At 38.7% G+C, this 20588-nt stretch overlaps 2 protein-coding genes across 4 annotated transcripts; one reads left to right on the forward strand and one right to left on the reverse strand.

Annotated features, from left to right (window-relative positions):
* Window positions 1-3175: 3175 nt before the first annotated feature.
* On the reverse strand, window positions 3176-5905 carry LOC131307792 (sucrose transport protein-like). Its single transcript, XM_058334480.1, has 4 exons — window positions 4243-5905; window positions 4061-4124; window positions 3738-3781; window positions 3176-3652 (listed from the first exon to the last, which is right to left on the reverse strand). The coding sequence occupies exons 1-4, from the start codon at window positions 5458-5460 to the stop codon at window positions 3506-3508; spliced, it is 1473 nt and encodes a 490-aa protein (XP_058190463.1). The 5' UTR covers window positions 5461-5905; the 3' UTR covers window positions 3176-3505.
* An 8645-nt stretch (window positions 5906-14550) lies between these two features.
* LOC131308257 (AP-1 complex subunit sigma-2-like) lies at window positions 14551-20256 on the forward strand. 3 transcript variants are annotated; one of them, XM_058335126.1, is made up of 7 exons: window positions 14551-14805; window positions 17547-17633; window positions 18318-18409; window positions 18580-18688; window positions 18780-18815; window positions 19131-19217; window positions 19840-20256. In XM_058335126.1, exons 1-7 carry the CDS (start codon window positions 14803-14805, stop codon window positions 19909-19911), a joined length of 486 nt encoding a protein of 161 aa, XP_058191109.1. In that variant the 5' UTR covers window positions 14551-14802; the 3' UTR covers window positions 19912-20256. The 3 variants fall into 3 exon arrangements, with proteins under 3 accessions (XP_058191109.1, XP_058191108.1, XP_058191110.1); XM_058335125.1 differs by having other exon boundaries at window positions 14570-14805; window positions 19119-19217; XM_058335127.1 differs by lacking the exon at window positions 19131-19217 and having other exon boundaries at window positions 14579-14805.
* Window positions 20257-20588: the final 332 nt, after the last annotated feature.

Raw genomic sequence — 20588 nt, forward strand, 5'->3', positions numbered from 1 at the left:
ACCAAAACTCAAAATTTCCACTCGAAACCAAACCGTAACAAAATCCGACAGGTTATTTTCCACTGAACCCTAGCCGACGGGAAACGACTTCGTTTCAATTTTTCCCCGAACCACCATTGACGGGCACCCAATTAACAATGGTGGTCCTGAAAAATTGTAGTAAATTACGGCTCCAAAAAATGAACAGAGACTCGTTTACAGTTAGATACTCAATGATACTGTTTGTTTCCCAAAAAGTAACAATTGGCCTAGGAACAGCGAATAGTGCAGTTCTAGGCCTGATGCGGGCGTGCCAGGGCAGGATTGCTGCCAAAATTCGTATCAAGGCCTGAAAGCCTCAATCTGACTTCTAATCGAACGAAAGTGCACGGCCTAAGGGTGGAGACCGTGAGGAGGTTCGTGGTTTGCCTTTGCGGGCTAAGGACTTAAAATTTCCTAATCGTGTGAAAAATGAACAGAAAGGTAGAGCAAGGCCTAAAACAGAAATAAATGGACTTTATTAACGGTTTAACAAAGTCTGATTACAAGGAAATGAAATAAAATCTAGGCTTGGCTAGATTGAGTACAAACTATTTTAGAAAGTAAAGTTAATTGAACGATAAGCCGTGGGCTTGTTTGGTCGGAGACCGAAAGATAAAAATAGTTAAAAGATAAATGAAATGAAATTTGGATAAGCCATGGGCTTTGATGGTCGTGGACCGAAAGATAAAAGATAATTAAAACATAAATTTGCAGGAGCCGGGGGCTTGATGGTCTTGGACCGAAAGATAAAAATAGTTAAAAAGATAATTGAAATGTAATTTGGATAAGCCATGGGCTTTGATGGTCGTGGACCGAAAGATAAAAGATAATTAAAACATAAATTTGCATAAGCCGGGGGCTTAATGGTCGTGGACCTTTGCCAAGGCCTTCAACTCTGGTATTTATAGGCAGATATTCCAGGTCTTGAGCTGTTCAAGCTGCTTCCACAGGCCTTCATGCATGGCTGCCAAGTGTCCCTTTTGAGCTGCTTCAAAATGCTCCAATGAGAGGCTATTCTTTGATAAAAACGTGCCCTTTACTCCAAGGAAATGGTAAAGGCCTGAAAAGCCCTTCTTTTCTGCATAAAACTTTGTAAAAGAGTAAAAGGAACTTCAGCATCCAGGCCTTTGAGCTGCTTGTGAGCAGCTACTGCTTGATTGGACGTCTTTTGGGCCCACCAATGCTGAAGACCAAGGCTTCTTCAGGCCTTCCCACCATTTTATTGGACCTTGCATACTTGTGGGCCCTCTAAATCCTCTGAGGTTCATCTTTTACGGAAGAAGGATCCAGAAACAAAGGATTAACCAGACCTGGATGAGCTGCTTGTGAGCAGCTTGCTTAGGTCTGCATGAATCATTCACCAATAGCTCTAAGGGCTACATGTGCACCACCTGTCTCTGGCCTTGCTTCATGCTGAAGAATGGGGTCCCACCAGTTCAGACCACAAGCAGCTTACCCAGATCTGTCTAGCAAGAATATTCTAGGCCTTTGAGCTGCTTATGAGCAGCTTAAGGCCTTTGAGCTACTTGTGAGCAGCTTAAGGCCTTTGAGCTACTTATGAGCAGCTTAAGGCCTTTGAGCTCCTTGCGAGCTGCTTGTGAGCAGCTTAAGGCCTTTGAGCTACTTGTGAGCAGCTTAAGGCCTTTAAGCTCCTTGTGAGCTGCTTAAGGCCCCCTAATTGCTCATTAAAGGCTTTAATGATGCTCTTAAAGCAGTGGGCCTTTCATCAATTGGGCCTGAACTTGTTGGTAAATCATGGGCCTTTGCCCAATGTAAGCCTTCTGAGTCTAAGCCTGGTGAGAAAACCAAGGCTTCTACCAATTCGGGCCCATTTCTTAGGCCTTTGTTACTACTAGGAATTTGGGTTAGGCCTGGACGAAATACTTAGGCCTGGTGGACTGATTCAAGCCTTAGGCCTTTGACTGATTTAGGCCTATATGGAAGGCCCATCATTTCTTAAGAACCGGCCCTAATTCGTGGGCAACTGGTCGTAAGGTCTTTCAAGGCTAGGGCCTCGACCCTCGAGGCTACCTTTTAACCCGTAAATCCATTTCCTGATTTTTGGCCAAAAATGGGTGTAAACAGATACCAACTAAAACACAACAATATAAAGCGGATTAAGATTCGATTTGGAGTGTGAATATTTGTAAATCCAAACAAAATTCTGTCGGTTATTTATGATTAAAGACCAAAACGATGATTAAAAAATCAGACAAAAACCATTTCGATCGGTGCGGCTTAAGTCAGGTATTTATCGGTTTCAAGCGAGATTGTCATCCCAAACCATAAGGTCATTGAGAAATGAATTTTACTGATTCTAATTTTTCACCATTATATTTTACCACCATGTTACTTTGGTAATGGATATGGCTCCCATGGAACTCTGTTTTCCTCCTGTGCCCCAGTAGGAGGAATTCCTCCAAGAATTCCTCCAACTAAGGACACATGGCACCTCTTGATTCGCCTAAGTCCCTTTCCTGGCCTTCCCTACCTAACAGCAATTAAATCTCATTTCACTACCATTAACTCTAAATCTAACGTTAACTCAACCACATAAAAAATGCAATAAAATTGCCTGAAAATATAACAAAAAATTTCAAAAGAGATCAATAAAAAAAAACACACGAGACCAACACGAACCCAACAAGTTAAATGCCAACGGGAAGCCTTCCAACCCTCACATAACAATGAAAAAATTGGAATAGCTTCTTTAGACATCCAATTTTCGAACTTAAAAATAATGTACTTAACGAAATAATTTTTTGTGCAATATGAATCTTGTTTAATAAATCTCGATGAGATCTTTTGAACGGTGCAAAAAAATTTAAAAAATTATTTTGGCAAGTGCATTATTTTTAAATTTGAAATTTGCACATTATTTCACAGGGAACTAATTTTATGGGACATAGGGAAGAGTTTGGTTAACGGCGGAATGTGGTTTATAAGTACCGTGGTTTAGAGTTAACGGTAGTGAAATGTGGTTATTGTAATTGCCATTAGGCATTAGGAAGAGAAGGGCATGGATTTCGAAGGAAAATAACTTGGGCAAATCAAGAGGTGCCATGTGCACTTGGTTCGATAAATTCCTTCTCCTAGAGCGGGAGGGAAAAGCCGAGTTCGAAAGCAAGAAAATACAGAAAGAAAGAACACCATCTAATTTCCAAGAGTAAGCATTAAATGTAAAACAAAAATTGGCAACTCCTGCATTAGTTGACATGCCTAAAAGAGCGCATATGAAAACTAACATAGGCAAATTAACGCCACATTGTCCTATCTTCTCACAAAACCCAAAAAAAAAAAATTGCAAGATGAACAATGTGTTTATTTACAACTCAATATTTTTCACTCATCCCGATTGAAGCCCCCGACGCAGCCGCATGTAACTCTGGGAGTAATCACATTGTGTCATGTTGTTCGATTCTGCTCGCCAGATGAGGAATATGTGCATATATACAGGCGGGTTCACGAACGCCTCCCTCGATTCTTAGGCATTCTTCTGGGCCGATGATGGGAGAATTGTGAATGCGCAAATTGCACTCGCGGCGGCTACAATGGCTCCCAATACAAACCCCGGAAGGTTACCACCTCCGAACGCAGCGTCCAACGGCCCAACCACCACCGCAACGAACATCTGTTTGATGAAATACAATGCACTTAGTTAAAACTCTGCATTTTGGAGAACTAGTGAATTGTAGCAATGATGTTTAGTGTCTTACCTGTGGAATGCAAATTGAAACGTTCAAGAGCCCCAAAGAAAGCCCTACAAAATATTAGACATAAATATTGTGTTAGGTGACTATATGGTAGTGATGTCACTCTGTTGGTGACTTTTTTTCTGCAAAAGTATTTGTAAGAATGAAAGTGGACAAAAGCGGCTTGGGGGATGGGGCTGCCGTCTGTCTCGGCAATCAATGGTACGGATTGTTTGGTATTGTGCATAATCTCAACCGTCCAACCGTCTCGACGATTCTGACCATTGATTATCTAGACGAACGGTACGAATGTGTACAACACCATCCCCTCCAGGAAAAAGCAATACCTTGGCCGGATCCTGAACTACTAGAATATATTGAAGCTAGAGCAAATGGAATGCTATAAGTCACCTGCACAAACATTAGAGGAAACAATTGAATAAATCCTATTCGGATATGGATGTTTTGCTGATTAGTTTGTTTTGACGTTATTGGGATTAAGAAGAGGAACCAAGGAGTATAAACTAACCGCTTGTGGGATACCCAGGACGGCAAAAATAGCAATGGCGGAGGCCTTGATGTTGGAATCCGGCGGCTGAACGGCTGCGCCACGGGCTTTGTCAGCAATCTTCGTCACCACCACCATCATCGCCAGGCATATCGCCAACACCAGGTTTCCAAGTCCCCACACCCGTTTCACGTGACCCAGGCATTTCGCCATCGGCTCAATTGCCAAAGACATGAGTCCCAGGGTCACGGCGTACACCATTAGCCCGAGCGATCCCGCGCTCACTCCTTGATCGTACAGCTTGGCCTGGGCAGCGTTACCATCGGGGTTGCCACCGTAGATCTCCCTGCCCATCCAGTCGGTATCGTACAATGTGAATGGGAACCAACCGATCCAGTTCAACGCGGTCACCGCGAACAAAATCCACATCGGCTTTGGCAGGGTTTTGAGCGAGGAGCAAAGCTGCCCGAAAAATGGCATCGATTCGGATCCGTTGTTGACATCTTCCTGCGTTATCGGTGTTTCTTTCACTATCGTGACTGCAATTGTGGTTAGGATAATCAAGAAGAGGATGGAGCAAATGAAGCACATTTTAAGGTTGGCGCAGTAGATGTCGCACGCCTCGGTTTTCGTGAAGGGCAGTATTTTGTACAGCTTAGAGTAGGATCCCGCTGCGTATCCCAAGACGTTTCCGACGGCCATGAAAAAGGAGAAGAATGCGTTCGATGCGCTGATCTTCGAGTGGTTGGACCCGCACAGATCGGCCAGGAAGGCTCGGCACGGCCCTTGCAAGGTGTTGTTCGCCACGTCCAACATCCAAAATCCAACCACGAACAGCGCGACTGCTCGTGGTTTCATTTTTTCTGTGGCTGAGTCGCCGAAGATTCTCCCCATGTCGGCTGCGAAGCCGATGAGGAAGACCGCGACGGCGACCAGGACTGCGCCAGAGACAATGAAGGGGCGGCGGCGGCCGAACTTCGAGGTGCATCGGTCACTGAAGTAACCAACAGTGGGTTGGACAAGTAGGCCTGAAAGGGGCCCACAGAGCCAGATAAAGCTAGACCATACATGGGGGACACCAAGAGTCTGCACATAAGGTGTCAGGAGGGAGAGCTGTAAGGCCCACCCAAACTGGACACCGGCGGCGATCGACGATACAAGGATTAGTTTCCCGACCGGGACGTTGGGGGCATCTACTCCGGAGGCGGAGGTGGTGCTGACTATCGCTCCGTGTTCCATTTTTTCGTTTTTTTTTTTTCCCGAAATAGACGACTATATCTGTCTCTCTCTCGCTCACGCTTATTTACTATCCCTTATCTCTCGTCGCAGTTGGCCGGAGGCGGTATCGGGTGTTTGATGAGAAAGAAACACCGGCCAAGGTTGGAGATAAAAGGAAGGGGTGCATGGGAGGGAGAGACTTATTGTAAGTCGCACTTATTGGGAGGTTGTATAGAGGGCTTGGGAGGATGAGACGAGGGAAATCCAATGTGGGAACAAGTATTTATAGTGTGGCGGGAGGAGAGAGAGAGGGAGGAGAGAGAGAGAGGGGTTCACGGAGAGTATGGGGATGGTGCTTGGCTAACGGGCAGACAAGTGAGGACAGCACAAAAAATGGTGAAGACAGATTACCGATTCGGGCAAATGTGTGCGGTCTACTAGCAAGTGTATGTAACTCGTACAAATATATGTGGATAAGATTTTCGTAAGGCTCGAATAAATAGAGTCTCGAACGACTGAGCAATCTCTCTTAGGGGGAGAAATTAGTGGATAAATAAATGGATCAGAACGAGTAACGTGGGCTTTAGAGGTTTATTAATTTCAAATTAAAAACTTGTAACTGCATTCAGAGTATTCTGGATATGTCAATCCTACATTGTTCTGTATTTGCTTTAATTTTGGTGCATGGTACAACTCTATCCCTTTTGTGCCACGTTTGATTTGTAGCCTCAATATAGAAAATTTATTTCCATAAGTAATGAAAATTTTATTTCCAATAAACTTCAGTCAAAATCATTAAAACCAAATCCATGTTGTTGGTATGTTTCAAATTGATTTTGGCAATCTGTATGCAATGGTAGATTTTGGAAAGCTAGTGAAGATGCCTAAGAACCGAACTCCAACCTGAGAACCAAATTTCTGTGGGGTCCATACATATTATACAACAGTTGGGGAGCACCGCTACGTAGCACTCCGGACCACTTTACTACACATTCTTGTGAGGTCTGCCACTAAATGTATACATGGACTCCATAGGAATGTGTAATTTTAAAGTGATCTTGAGTACCGCGCTGCGGTAGGAACTTGATTAATATGGACCAGAGATGCCTCAGAATTCTCATTATGGATTTTCAAAGTTTCGATAAGTATTTTGCCTTCACCGTTCAAGAAATTACATAGTAGAAAAAATTCTTTACGGAGCTTTCCGTATAAAAGGCGTTATGGAATCCAATTGTGCGTGTCCAAAGCCAAAGTATTTTTGGACGGTCCGGATTGAAAACTAATTATGACTGGTCAAAATTGAAAACGAATCTCAACCATTGATTGCGCGAATGGACGGCGGTTGTTCGCGGAGCCTCTGTGAATAAATTTCTCTCAATTACATAGTATATAACAAAACTTGTTATACTGATTTTAACCTCCTCGTATATAAATCCTTTGTCTTTTCCATACGTTAAGAAAAGTTCCATATTAACTTGTGAATCCATAATGAGAATAAATCAGATTGTAAACTTGCATAAAGATTGCCTAAATCATATTGTAAATTTCTCTGTGAATCCATAAATTAACTTGCATAAAGATTGCCTAAATCAGATTGTAACTTACCAAATCCATGTTTTTGGTAAGGTACAATCTGATTTAGACAATCTTTATGCAATGATAGATTTGGAACCTAAAATCCAAACTCAATGCTAAAAAATAACAGCAAGAGGATTCTACCCTTATCCACTTTTGAATTCTCATTATGGATTCAAAAGTTTGGATAACTATTTTGCCCTTCACTTTTTAAAGAACTTAGATACCAAAACTTGTTATAGTGATTTTAATCCCCAGATATATATATATGTCCTCCAACAATTTATGGGGGCGTATACTATTTGTGAGGATATAGATTTTAGATTTCAACCTCAGATTTTGGTGCTGTAGATTTAGTAAAAGTTGAGAAACATGTTGCTGCTGCAAAATTATGATAATTTTATTCATTTTTGGGGAAATTGTATTGCAAAATCTCAAAAGATATCCAAACTCAGCTTTGAAATTTTAAGAATTTTCTTCCTTTTTTAACTTTTTCAGAATATATAGAATCCGAGAGTCCATTATCTTGAATTTTTGGCTAACTATCCAAACTGATTTTGAAAAACTAGAATCTCAAATTTGAAGGTTTCCAGGCACACGCACTATCTTTCCATATGTTATCAGAAGGTTTCCAATAACTTTAGTCAAAATCATTAAAGCAAAATCCATGTTGTTGGTAACCTCCACGTATATAGTATATCCTTTATCTTTCCATACGTACGTTATCAGAAGGTATATAATTCGAATAACTTTACTCAAAATCATTAAAGCCAAATCCATGTTTTTGGTAAGTTAATTAAAATCTGATTTCGGCAATATATAGTTATCAAATGGGTAGATTTGAAAAGCTATCGAAGACGTCTAAGGTAAAACCCGAACTAGTCAAAGCTAGTACCAGTAATAATAATAAAGACAGCAGCAAGAGGGTTCAATCCTGTTGTAACGACCCGGATTTTTGACCCAATTTTTTTTAATACAAATTTATATTTTTAAATTTCTAATTCAATAATTAATTAGATTGAATAATTAAAATATATTATTATGTGTGCAATTGATATTATTTGCATTATTGTATAAGATATGTATTTAAACTTTAGATATACAAGAAATCAGTGATTCATATTCATCTCTTATCTTTCCTATCTAAACCCTAAGTAGAACTCTATTCAAACTAACTCTCCACTTCTCTATCTCTCATCCTATACATAAAAGCGTCCAGATACATTCTCACCCTGTACATACATGCGTCCACATACATTAGAATTGAAACCCCCCCCAAATGTGGCACTTGTCCCCTATCTTTTTATCGTTATCAGTATCACTCTCCTTCCTCATTCCACCACTTTTACACTTATCCTCTCACCTTCTTACTATCTTATTCTCTCTCATTATACATACCCACATAATCCGAAAATTGAACACCAGTAGATTATTTCACTCCCAATTCTATTGTTGAGTCTAGAACAGAGAGAGAGAGAGAGAGAGAGAGAGAGAGTTGTGACCGTAGGTGTGTGCATGCCGTGAGTTTCGTGGGCATACCGCTGCTGCGGGCCCTATCAGAGTGCCGCCGGACGCTGCCTCGAGATTTCAAAACCACCACAGCGATCTACGGACACCGTATAACACTTATCCGAACTTAGAATCGCGTTTGAGGTAGTTTTCCGGAAACCCAAAACCTTTATCTGCATTTTAATGGAGTTACTTAAATTTAAAGTTTATTGAAGATGATGATCTGCTGTTAAATTGTTAATTTATTTTTAGTCCTGTTTATATTAAAATTTAATCTGGTTGTGCTGGAATGATTAGTGTTATACCCTGTGAAAATTTATGATCGTTTAACAAATGTTTGATTGTGAAATTATTATTGATGTTGCATTGTTAATTTGTATTTGAGTGGACGTTTACGTGTTTAATAAATTATTGGGGTAGATAAATGTTTATGAAATATTAACAAGAATATTTTACTAGTAAAAATTTATTTAGATTGTAAACAAGAAATATTTTAGATTATATATTAGTTAATCTTTAACTTTAATAAATATTAACTAGAATAGCCTCGCATAATTTTATTGTTATAAAAATCTCATATTAATATTTAATATAGTTAGTAAATACTAAATTTAGCAATAAGTATTTTCCAATAAAAATTTGTTTGTAAAATCTATGAATAATACGATAGTTAAAGAAAAATGTATAAATAGTAGAAATGTTTTATAAAATTTCTAAATGAGAGAAACAGACTTAATTTTAAGTGTAGTAATTAATTGTTTGACTGAATATTATTTTGTTACTCGCATGATTAATTCTATGACAGGATTAATTTTATCGCATGGTTATGTGTTGTTAGTACTTTTAGTTGAAATATTGAACCGTGCGATATTTTGTTGTGGCTGTAGATTGGACAAATAGGTTCCCTGGGTGGTTACGAGTAGTGACTCATGTAGACGATGTTAAGTAAATGGAAATTGATAAAGTGTTGGAAGTGTGATTGTGTGGATTGTGATTTGAGCCATGGTGATGGCAAGGGTAACCTATGGGGCCCTGTGTTGAAATGGGTTACCTGAGGGGCCCGGTGTTGTGACGCTAACGTATGATACGTCATGGGAAGTTTCTCTTCGAGGAAGAGAATGGGTCCCATGAGACGGTTATAGTTAGTGAGACGTTAATGTATGATACGTCATGGGAAGTTTCTCTTGGAGAAAGAGAATGGGTCCCATGAGACGGTTATAGTTAGCGTGGGGTAGTGGATGTCCGACCCTAATGTACGATACGTCATGGGATGACTCAATCCTCCTGTTATGGTCTTAAGTGAGAACATACTCGGTACATAACTTAGATGCGCTCACCTAGGACCCTGGTGCAGGACAAGCAAGAGGAAGGGTGGACCCATGAGACGATTGTAGTTAGTGGATGTGGGAGGAAAGGATCTCGCGGAGAGAATCCTTAGATTACATGTAAGATGATGGATAGTAAAGAAAAAGACGATGTGTTATTATTTTGTACCTTCGGTGTATTATGAATTATTATATTGTTGATCTGAATATTGTGGTATTGGGTTTTAGGATTTCTACTTAGTGAATTATCACTCAGGATACGTTTGTATCCTGGCAAATCGTTTGCTTCGGCGTTCAATTTGCCAGAGTGTGCAGGATTCCACAGTGGAGCAGTTGATACAGGTGGGACCCCTGAAACGGAGTCTGGGCCAACATTGCTTGGAATTTCGTGTCAAAACTAGAGTCGCTCTGGAGTTACTTTTGTTAAATAAATGTACATAGATTTTTGTATTATTTTGAAATTGTAATTTTTGTATAAGGATAAACAGGGGCTTAATAGTTTGTAAAATTTAGTGTATTTTTGGGTTAATGCTTCCAAAATTCCTTGAAAAATCGGGGCGTTACACCTGTATTCCAATTTGGTGGGTCCTCTGGTGCCTCGGGTTCAGTTCGATAATGCTGAAAACTAAAATTAAAACTTGAAAATTTAAATATTAGAAACTGAATGTTGAATTTTCTTAAGCTAAATATTTGTTTGATAAAACTCTTAAGAGATGAATTAAATTTGATTGGAAAGTTCATGTGAAAATGCACGTTTGCACGTATCCCTTATTTATCGAGTTGTACTTTTTTTTTATATTCTTTCTAGAGCGTCTATTTAGGGTTGTGGAAAGGAATCGATTTGATTCATGTATTGCATTTGAGTGAGGTAGTCATTTGGAGGGTACGTAGAAACACCTAGAGTGTTCTTTGCTTCGTATCTTAGAGTATACACACGATGAATTGATCATTGAGCGCTAAATACATCTCCAAGAAGTTCTATCATCGTTTCTTAACCTATTTGAGAGAAGTCATAAGGAGGTTTCCTAGGCAATACAAAGTTTTTCGATGGATTTCGAGAGGCAAATAGAAGAATGGAAGGCTTGTGGATTCAAGGCAACAACAGTTAAATATTGTGTGTGGTGAACATGGATTCGATAAATAAATTGTAGAGACCCGTATTTTCGAAAATTATTTAAAGGTTTATTAATATTAGAAATTGAGGAAAATGTGGAATATGTGTTTATGAGATCCGGGGTCAATATGATAGGATTGCTATTGAAAGGAGTGCAAGTGTGATTAGTGTATATGTTAGTATATATAGGTATGTGTGGGAGTAGGGGATTAAAATCCCAACTCTTTCCACTCTCTCTCTCTCTCTCTCTCTCTCTCCACCACCAAAGCTCGAAACCCAAAGAACTCAACCCTCTCTCCATCTTCCTCACGTGCCATTGAGTTTGTAGCTTGTACGGTTTGGCTCAGAGAGGAGTATTTTGGGCGTATTACAAAGTTTGAGTTCAAGAGTTCGCGTGGCCCGATCTCTTTGCATGTTTGCTCTCCGACTTCGAGGTAGGGATTTCTTGCAATTGTTATATGTTTATGTGTTGATTTTACACCTTGATCGTGTTTTAGATTGTTAGTTGTTGTTGGGGGTTTCATCTCTTGAAAATCTGGAGAAATTGCTGCTTGAAACGTCACCGTATTGATACATGATTTTTGTTGTATAGATACCATCTCAATACCGAAGCTTCAGAATTTCTGATTAGATTGTTGGTTTTGGTCGTATCGATACCAGGACTTTATGGATAGTTTTGTTGCATTTGTTCCATACTTCATCGTTTGGACCCATGATCACTTCTAGCACTTCTTAAACGTCTTTAGACCTTCTCTAAACTCGATTATTCAATCTTTATTGACTCATTGATGTTTTCATTCTCGAGACACTTGTAAAATGTAACTTTAGTATCGTTGTAAACAAAGGATGTATCGTAAGGTGGTTTAAGAGTGTCGTAGGTTATGCGAGGCATTGTGGTGAGTGTGAATGGGTCGATGGGTGTCCGTCAAGTGATTTGGAAGGTAAGACCGAAATCCATGTTCTCATGATCCGTCTTGTTGTTTTCTTTTAATTCCTTTGGTGCTTATTCCATGAGGTCTAGGTGTCAATATTAGCAAGAGGTATGCCGTAGGGTAGTGATGAGTTGGTACTTTACGTGTGGTATTGTGGTATACTTAAAGGGACGGACGTGTATTCATTTATTGGTCAAAGTCATGATATGGTTGACAGTTTGGAACGTTTTGAAATGTAAGCAATATGGTGGATTGGTAGATCATTTAATATGCTTGAAGTGTAATCGATGTTTTTATAGAACTGCTTGGGATGATTAAATTGGGATTGATTGATCGACACATACGGATATAACGAGATATGACACTATGAGTATCACTTATATGTGATATGTCACGGAACATATAATTGGGTATCACTTATATGTAATATGTCCTGGAGCATATAAATGGGTATCACTTATTGTGAAATGTCTCGGGTACGCGCGATGCATGCGAAAACCTTGATTGATGAGACATGAGATCTTGAGAAAAAGAAAGAAAGATTGATTTTTACTAAATCGGATTATTTAAATGGAAAAATGATTTTTGACATAAAAATCCTCTGCATTCTTGAGTGAATTAACGGTTTCCGATATTCGTGTAGCGAATCAGCGGACTCCAGCTATTCAAGCTCGAATCAACGGAATTTGACCATTATAAGTTATGTATTTCTCTACATTATACCTATTTGAAAACAAAAGAGATTGATTCCTGGGAAAAATGATGTTGATGACTAATAATAAGGAAAGGGAGAATGATTATGAGAATGAGAACGATTGTGGAATCATATGTGATTGGATGAATCAGTTGATAAACCGAATATTGGTTAATTGTGATTGATGTGGGAAAGTTAGTGGTACTGGTATGGCATGTGAGATGATAGATATTGCATATAGGATTGTCTAGAATCCTTTGGCCATAGTGAGTTGTTTATTGATAGCCAAATAAACCTTAGGCGTATCTGTTTATACTCATTCACTCTAGATGCATAACGTACTCGGCATATTTTTCTATAATTTATGTATAGATTTCTCTACTAGGCTAGTGTACCTCAACCTATTATCATTTTCAGGTACATCTCAAGGTCTTCGACATGTAGTGCTTGGAGTGCATGTTTGATTTCATTTTTTTTGAAAGCTAACAAGGGGGAACTACTTGGCATCGTAGTAAAACTCTTTCGAAGATGTAATTGTAATTTCGATTATTGTTAAAATCATTTTGACTATGGAATCTTGTAAACTCTTAATCCTCTCTTTCAGTACTAATACCATGACAATTTGGGGCCTTCGAGCCGGAGATGAAATCTTTGAACTTAACTTGTGATTATAAGAAAGAATTGTCTTTTGGGGTAATATTTGTATTAATGTGAGGATTTCATTTATCGAAAGTTACTATTTCTTCTATTGAAAATCAGGGGCGTGACATAAATATTAAGGCGATTGGTGATGATTTATAATCATAAGATTGCTTGTAACTACAGGTTGAATATATTTTTTTGAATAATGCTAGGGGCAAAACACTTCACCAAAACACCAACCACACCCATCAGCGTGACATTGCATGATTGATAATGGGAGAATACCCACTTTGAAACTATTTTGCAACCACTAATCATAGAGTGCCACGTAGGCGGGTATGGTTGGTCCGGTGTTGTTATTATTAATTTTTATTCCTTTCTGTGATTTTTATCCATTTAGGGTTTTTTCAACATATACCCAAACGTTATCTTATCGCTTTGTTTGTGTGACTGGTGGCTTTATATTGGAATCGATGGGTTGTTGATTAGAAGTTAATACATGACAAATTTATAAATCTTGGCGAGCTAGGGGTCTTTCAACCTACAAAAAGATCCAGACAAAAATAAAACTTGTTGCTTTATACCAACCATATAGGTAACTGGGTTCTATCGATGGCTTGTGTGGGGCTTATTCTAGGGTCTCAAAAAATCCGTTCATTACTTTCAAAAATAAGTGCAATTGAAGAATTGTAAGTACTTGATTCGATCTTTTAATTTTTCATTCAAAACTCAAGATTCTGAATGAAAAGTTAAACAATCAAATCAAGCACTTATAATTATCCGTATGAGTGAAATTCTTTAGAGGGACAACTCAAAAAAGTTATGTTAAATTAATGAATGGCTTGGTCAATCGAATTTTTAAAAAGTTGACTAAAGACAAAAACAAAATTTATAAAAGACGAAAAATGGTCTTTTAGTGACTATAAATTTTACAAATGACTGAATTTCTAGAGAACTGCACCAATGAAACTGCATGCAATTAGAGGTGTAAAATGGGTCGGGCTAATATGAACATGAACATGACATGTTTAAATGTGACGCCGCATGGCACGAGCACGATTTTAGATGAGCCGGGCATGATACGGTCTGAGACGGGCATGACACGGAAGGGGACCGGACATGGCACCACACGATTCTAGACGGACACGAAAGAGCACGGACACAAGTGTTACACCAATTTTTTATCCGATCAAATTCGGTTGGAGATGAGCCAACACGACACGATATGATTATGAAATAGCTTGGCACGATTAAGTAAATGGTTGGCACGGCAAAACACAATCAAGTAAACGGACGGTACGACATCACACAAAGCAACCAAGCTAAACGGTGCCTGCACGGCCCACACCTCTGCATGCAACCTTGCCAAGAAAAACTGATGGAATGATGAGTCTTTTTAGAGAAACCAAACACAGCCTTAATCCGTAACCCGCCACCTGTTTCTGCCCAACCGCGCAAAGCTGCTGATTTGCACCGTGAGAGGTGTTTGTTCCCTTGATTAGATTTGAATTGAATTCAAGCACAACAGTAGATCGTCTGACCCACCTGATCTCTGCCTTCTAAACTGCAACAATGGTATCATTGGATCTTCTTCCTGTTTGTCGATTTTCTTTCCCTTTTGCTTTCTGCCCATTTTTGCACATATACATCTGTACAGTTTTGTATGTTCATTCCATATATAGCTCCGTGAAATTGCACAAACAGTGCGTAATAGTGGGATTTTTGAGTTTGATGTTGCGTCAATTGTTTGGATCTGGAAACCTGAACCATTGTCGTTTCGATCGTAGGAGATGCGTGTCTCGTTTTGTTATTTTGTTGTTTGATTTCTTTTTATTTATTGAAGTAATGTTGCGGCAGTGTTTTACTGGCATTGTACCCACATACTAATTTTGCACGTCTCTGCTTGATTTCCTGAGGTTGAGCTGTGTGCATCCTGAATTTTTAGCATTTTCCTTCTCGTTCTCCTATCATCAAAATGAAGTACTCCGTAACTAAATATTTTATTTTCTACCCAATCCATGGGGAACGTTGAAAAAAATTCTTTTTCCGGAAATGAGGAAAATTTGCGAGACTAATGTTGCGGAAATGTGTAAGAGCAGAATGTGGGCAACAACTCTCCTATGAGTTATAGCTATGTTGAGTCCAAAGATTGCGAAAAAAATATATAGGAACAACGGTCACATTTCACAAGCAACTTTATTAATCAGAATGAACAACCAAGTAGAGGCTGCGAGGCACGGACACCTTGCCGGAGGTCATGTAGGTGTTAGACCTGTGTTGCACAGAGATACTCTCTTGACACGTGTACGACACTCAAATGCCATATGAAGCGCCCACACATTCACGTAGTTTCCGGATGCATCTCAGTCTCTTAGACATACCGGACGTGGATATGCAGTAGACATGGCGGGATACGTATGCAATGCTTGTCCATTTTGTTGTATTAAATTTTAAGCAACACACACAAGGGTAGCACGCATGTATCAATAATTTTGTTAAATTGATACACATAGGGGGACACGGGAAGGGGTAACTTACATAGTATATCTAACTTTTATGCTGGGTTAAATTCAAAGAAATTCGTCATTTGTACCTTGCATTTGGTTGTTTTCATGGATAATAGTATACAATTTTGTTAGTTTTCATTTATTTGCTAATTGTTAGCTAATATAAGTTTGAATTTGTGTCGATACAATACTCTTATTAGATTATATGTATTAATATGCATTTCTAATTTTTTTGTCCCCCGTCTTACTTACAATTGTCGTGTCCCATGTATTTGTCATCCGTGTCTATTTCCATGTCCTGCTTCTCAGCAAATCGGTGCCTTATTTTGTCTCTATGCATTTCACTTTGACAGTTCAGTAATAGTCTAGTCCTAGAACAGGCTCGGGTCACCCTAAGACTCCTGTGGACACGTCTTTGGTGTCAAATGGAATAATATGTTCTAGTGAAAGCTTAGGAAAGTCTTTTGTGTGTAAATGATGGTTGGCAGATTAGAAAGAAACATATAACTGATGAAAAGCTTCTTGCCGAAACACTTTTATGAAGGATGTAATGGCAAACTTGAATGAAGGCCTCTAGGGTACTTCTATTAATAGTAAAGCCTTTTTTTATAAGGTTCATTACTTTACACAAACATCATTCTAGTATATAACAGAAATACATCGACATAATCCTTAATGTGTTCCCAACGTGTCGTGTCTACCTTCTTTTGGAAATTTGCATGTCAAAGTGTTGGTGTCTGTCACGTGTCCATGTCGGTTCTACATAGCCGGTTATACATAGCCAGGAGGCTTACTTGCGTATTCGTAATTGTAAATGCCAATCCCACTAGGAAACAACTTAAAAAGCAGCAACTATTGAATTTGCTCGAAAGCCAATAGGTCATGGTGAAGCTATGAGTTTTGTCGTAGGGCTGTTTCCCAATCAAACAAGTGCCTGGCGAGGCAAATTTGTGATTTTGCCACCCGTCGATCGAGGTGCTTCTTGCATTGGCTGTTGCAGGGTCTGCATCAAGGACCTTTGTTTGTTGACTTATACTTCAGGAGAGATGGATGAATATCTGGATAACGAACTTCTATAACTGTCTTATTTGTTGCAATGCTGTTCGAGGGGTGATTTATTGCCCGTAATATTGTCGTTAAGTCGTATTTCAGAAAGGGGTTTGATTGCATTCATGCTTCATAATAGAATATTTCATGCATTGCTTAACTAAGATGCAGAAAGTGCATAGAGTTGGTGGTCCACTTGGTAGGAGAGGGATCACTTCTTTGTTAAGGTTACCCATAATGAAATAACTCCTTTTTATGTAAATAAAAACTGTGTACATCTGTTTGCAGTAGGAAAAAACAACTCTTTTCAAATTGAGAACAAGGGATTCTTAAATTGTAACCCTTCCTTGGTGGATACATCAGCTGAATATAATGTTTTTACCCGTGTATGTGTACATGTTTGGTTTCCAGAAGTGGAACTAGTGTTAGAACTGCATTCAGTTGAGATAATTATTCCAGAAGTGGAACTGATGAATGTGTATAGTTTTTTTGGAGGAAGTGAGATACTCTGGGTAAATACAATGCATTGGCTCTCTACTCATTTACTGTTTTTTACCTCCTTAGGCAAATTGTTTCTGCTTGTTCTTCTTTCTGAACATGTCTTGTGGTAAATAACTTACTACTATCATGAGATGTTTAATAGATTCAGTAGCTTTGAAGTAGAATTCTATCTTCTCTTAGAATACTATGAGGTTTGTGTTTTTGATTGCCCATGAAAATGATCTAATGCTCTCAGTGCATATGTTTCTCCACATGTTCCAGATTCACTTTGTGCTTCTCTTTAGCCGACAAGGAAAGGTGAGGTTGACAAAGTGGTACTCACCTTATTCCCAGAAGGAAAGAACTAAGGTATTTTTATCTTGCCACTTTACTTTTTGGAAGCTACTACATGCCTAGTTCTTGACAGATTCATTTTTTAAGACTGTTTTTTTGTTGCGGTTTTGCAGAAAGCTTTTGAGATTTTATGTTTGAAAATCAAAAGACTCATCGTTTATATATGTAGTTAGTACTAAGTGGAAGTGGCTTTTTGAAAACATCTTTATAATCTTCTTAAGAAATGTGTTAATTTCTGAAAATTCGCAGAAACTAAGTTTCTAAAACCTCAACAAGAAAAGTTTTTGAAAAGTGTCCTACAAAAATGATTCTGAAATTTTCAACCGAACAGACCCTAAGAACTGAGGGCTGCCTCAAGAAATGCAGCATATTACTGTTGACAACTGCATTCCTTTCCTTCGTGGATTTCATTTTGAGAAGATACATTAAGAATTCTTCTTTTGTGGCTTAGATGTGTGTTCTTGTTTCAAGCCTTCTTTCAAAGAAAGCTGACCTTTATGGTCAACTAAGGAGTTTTCAGTGTAAAAATACTAGGAACTACGTCTTGGTCATATAACTAGCTATCTGTAATTGTAGATGGTACCATATGCAACATTTTTGTGCAAATACTTCAAAGGACAACTTATTTTTGTAGAGGTTCCTGAAGTGATGTGCATCTCATTGATCACTGAGATGTTAACGGTTGCACATTTTGCACAGGTCATTCGAGAGCTCAGTGGTTTAATTCTCCCAAGAGGCCCAAAGCTTTGCCACTTTGTGGAGTGGAGGGGTTTTAAAGTCGTTTATAGAAGGTAGGTTTGCATTTCCATCCACGATTTGGTGTTATTGATTGGAAGTACCGTGACTCTGTGAGTATAAAAGGGAAGTCTGTTGTTTTTTTCTCATCATCATTTTGGCAAGCAGTTGAGGCAATCTTTTGGTCAACTTGCACAGTCATATGTTGGGGTAATATTTCTGGCAGATATGCGAGCCTGTATTTTTGCATGTGCATCAATCAGGATGACAATGAGTTGGAGGTCCTTGAAATTATTCACCTCTTTGTTGAAGTACTTGACCGCTACTTTGGAAGTGTGAGCTTCCTAAACCGTGTTAAAATAAGAATACGAATTAGCTTAGTCCGTTATCGAATATTGACTACCATTGTACTTCTTCTCTGCTCAGGTCTGCGAGTTGGACTTGATCTTTAACTTCCACAAGGTATTTTCCTTTTCACCTGCTTCACTTTTGAACCCTCACTTTGGTCCCCGGTTTCTTGGGGAAGACTATTACTCAACAGAATAAATTTATGCTTTTCTGGTTGGAGCTCCAAACTAAGTCATGGACAATCCTTGGAGCTGATTGGACTTCGTTTAGTTGATCCCAATAGATTGGGATTTCCCGTGAATCTTTTGAAATTTTTTATGATGGGTTGTCAATCACAAAAAACTCTTTAGTAGTACTTATTCAGGATATGAAAATTGCTCCCTCTTTTTCCGCTCTTCTTGAAAAAGGTTCTGATAGAAAAATTGGCAGGCTTATTTTATACTGGATGAGCTTTTGATTGCTGGTGAACTTCAAGAGTCTAGCAAGAAAACAGTTGCACGTCTGATAGCGGCACAGGTTATTTTTCTTCACAGCTGTTTTTCTTTTTTTCTTTTTGCACATCAGAAATTTCATTCAAACAGCCATTACAACACTTGTAGAGAAATTTGATTACACGAGCTACAACCAGCTAAACCTAGAAGCATGCTTCAAGCTCAATAATCAAGTATTACAAAGCAGACCTAAAATAAAATTCGGGGAGTGTGCCAGTCAAGGCAAGGCATTAGAGATCCCAAAAAAATGGGTAGTCCAAACCAAAGAAAATGAGCAAAAATGAAATCCACAAAGTTCCCAAAAGCTCCATAAAAGGAGGGAAACAACTCACAAAAGGTGAAGAGAGAACAAAACACCAACAGAAGGGAAACAACCCCTATTATTGGGTCTTCGCCTTCTCACGTTGTCATAGCTAGATCTGCCGCTTTGTCGTCTGAACGACTCCAGAGTCACGGAACTGGACATCTTTGCTGGAGTCAATGCCTAGACAAAAAGTTTACAGCTGCGTCATGTTTTTTTATGAATTTATCAAAAGTTCACAGCTATTTCGAAGCAGTTATTTTGAGTTACGACAATAAACAGGGGAAAAAAAAAAAAAAAAAAGGGAAAGGGTTTTCGCATTATCTGGGTCATTTTTGATTTGCAGGATTCTTTGGTGGAGACAGCTAAAGAGGAGGCAAGTTCGATTAGCAATATAATTGTGCAAGCAACCAAATGAGAGTACAGTAAACTTCAAGCTGATGGTACATGAGATCGCAGTCCAGTCTGTTGTTAGTCTATTTTTCTGCTAAATGTTTCTGTTATGGATGACTGACTTGATTTCCCGTCCGTCCAATTGTCATTGATTCACTTTCTTTAGTGGCAAAGCTGCATATTGTAGCAGCAGTACTTGAAATCTGTTTCGCTCCTTGATGGTTTGTCACAGTTGAGATTTAGGATTGTGCCATGTTTTGTTTTCTTAATTAAACGCGGTCAGAAAATGGTGTTCCCTTTTTTTTGTCTCAAGGAATGGAGTGGCTTTGGGCAATGAATGACTATGGCTATCTCAGCGGTTTTTGGCAAATCTTCTTTTGCTCGTTTCAAGTTTGTCTTCAAAACTTAACAAGCTTCAAAAAAGTTGTTGAAGCTCTATATATGGATTGTACCGTTCAATTCAACTTAAAAAGTTATTGAAGCTTGATTTGTTTAACTTGAGTAGCTTTATTTCTAATTTGAAACGAATCTAAAAGTTAATCTTTACAACGGTTTTTATACACACACACACTAGACGGAGTACTTTTGGTATGTATCATGTATGAGAATAGTTTGTCTCTAATTATACTCACAAAATTTAGATTATTGGATATGAAAGAAACTCTGTATAAAACAAGTGAAGATATTTCGATTGAGATTATC

Source organism: Rhododendron vialii, chromosome 11a (genome assembly GCF_030253575.1).
Source record: "Rhododendron vialii isolate Sample 1 chromosome 11a, ASM3025357v1".
NCBI lineage: Eukaryota > Viridiplantae > Streptophyta > Magnoliopsida > Ericales > Ericaceae > Rhododendron > Rhododendron vialii.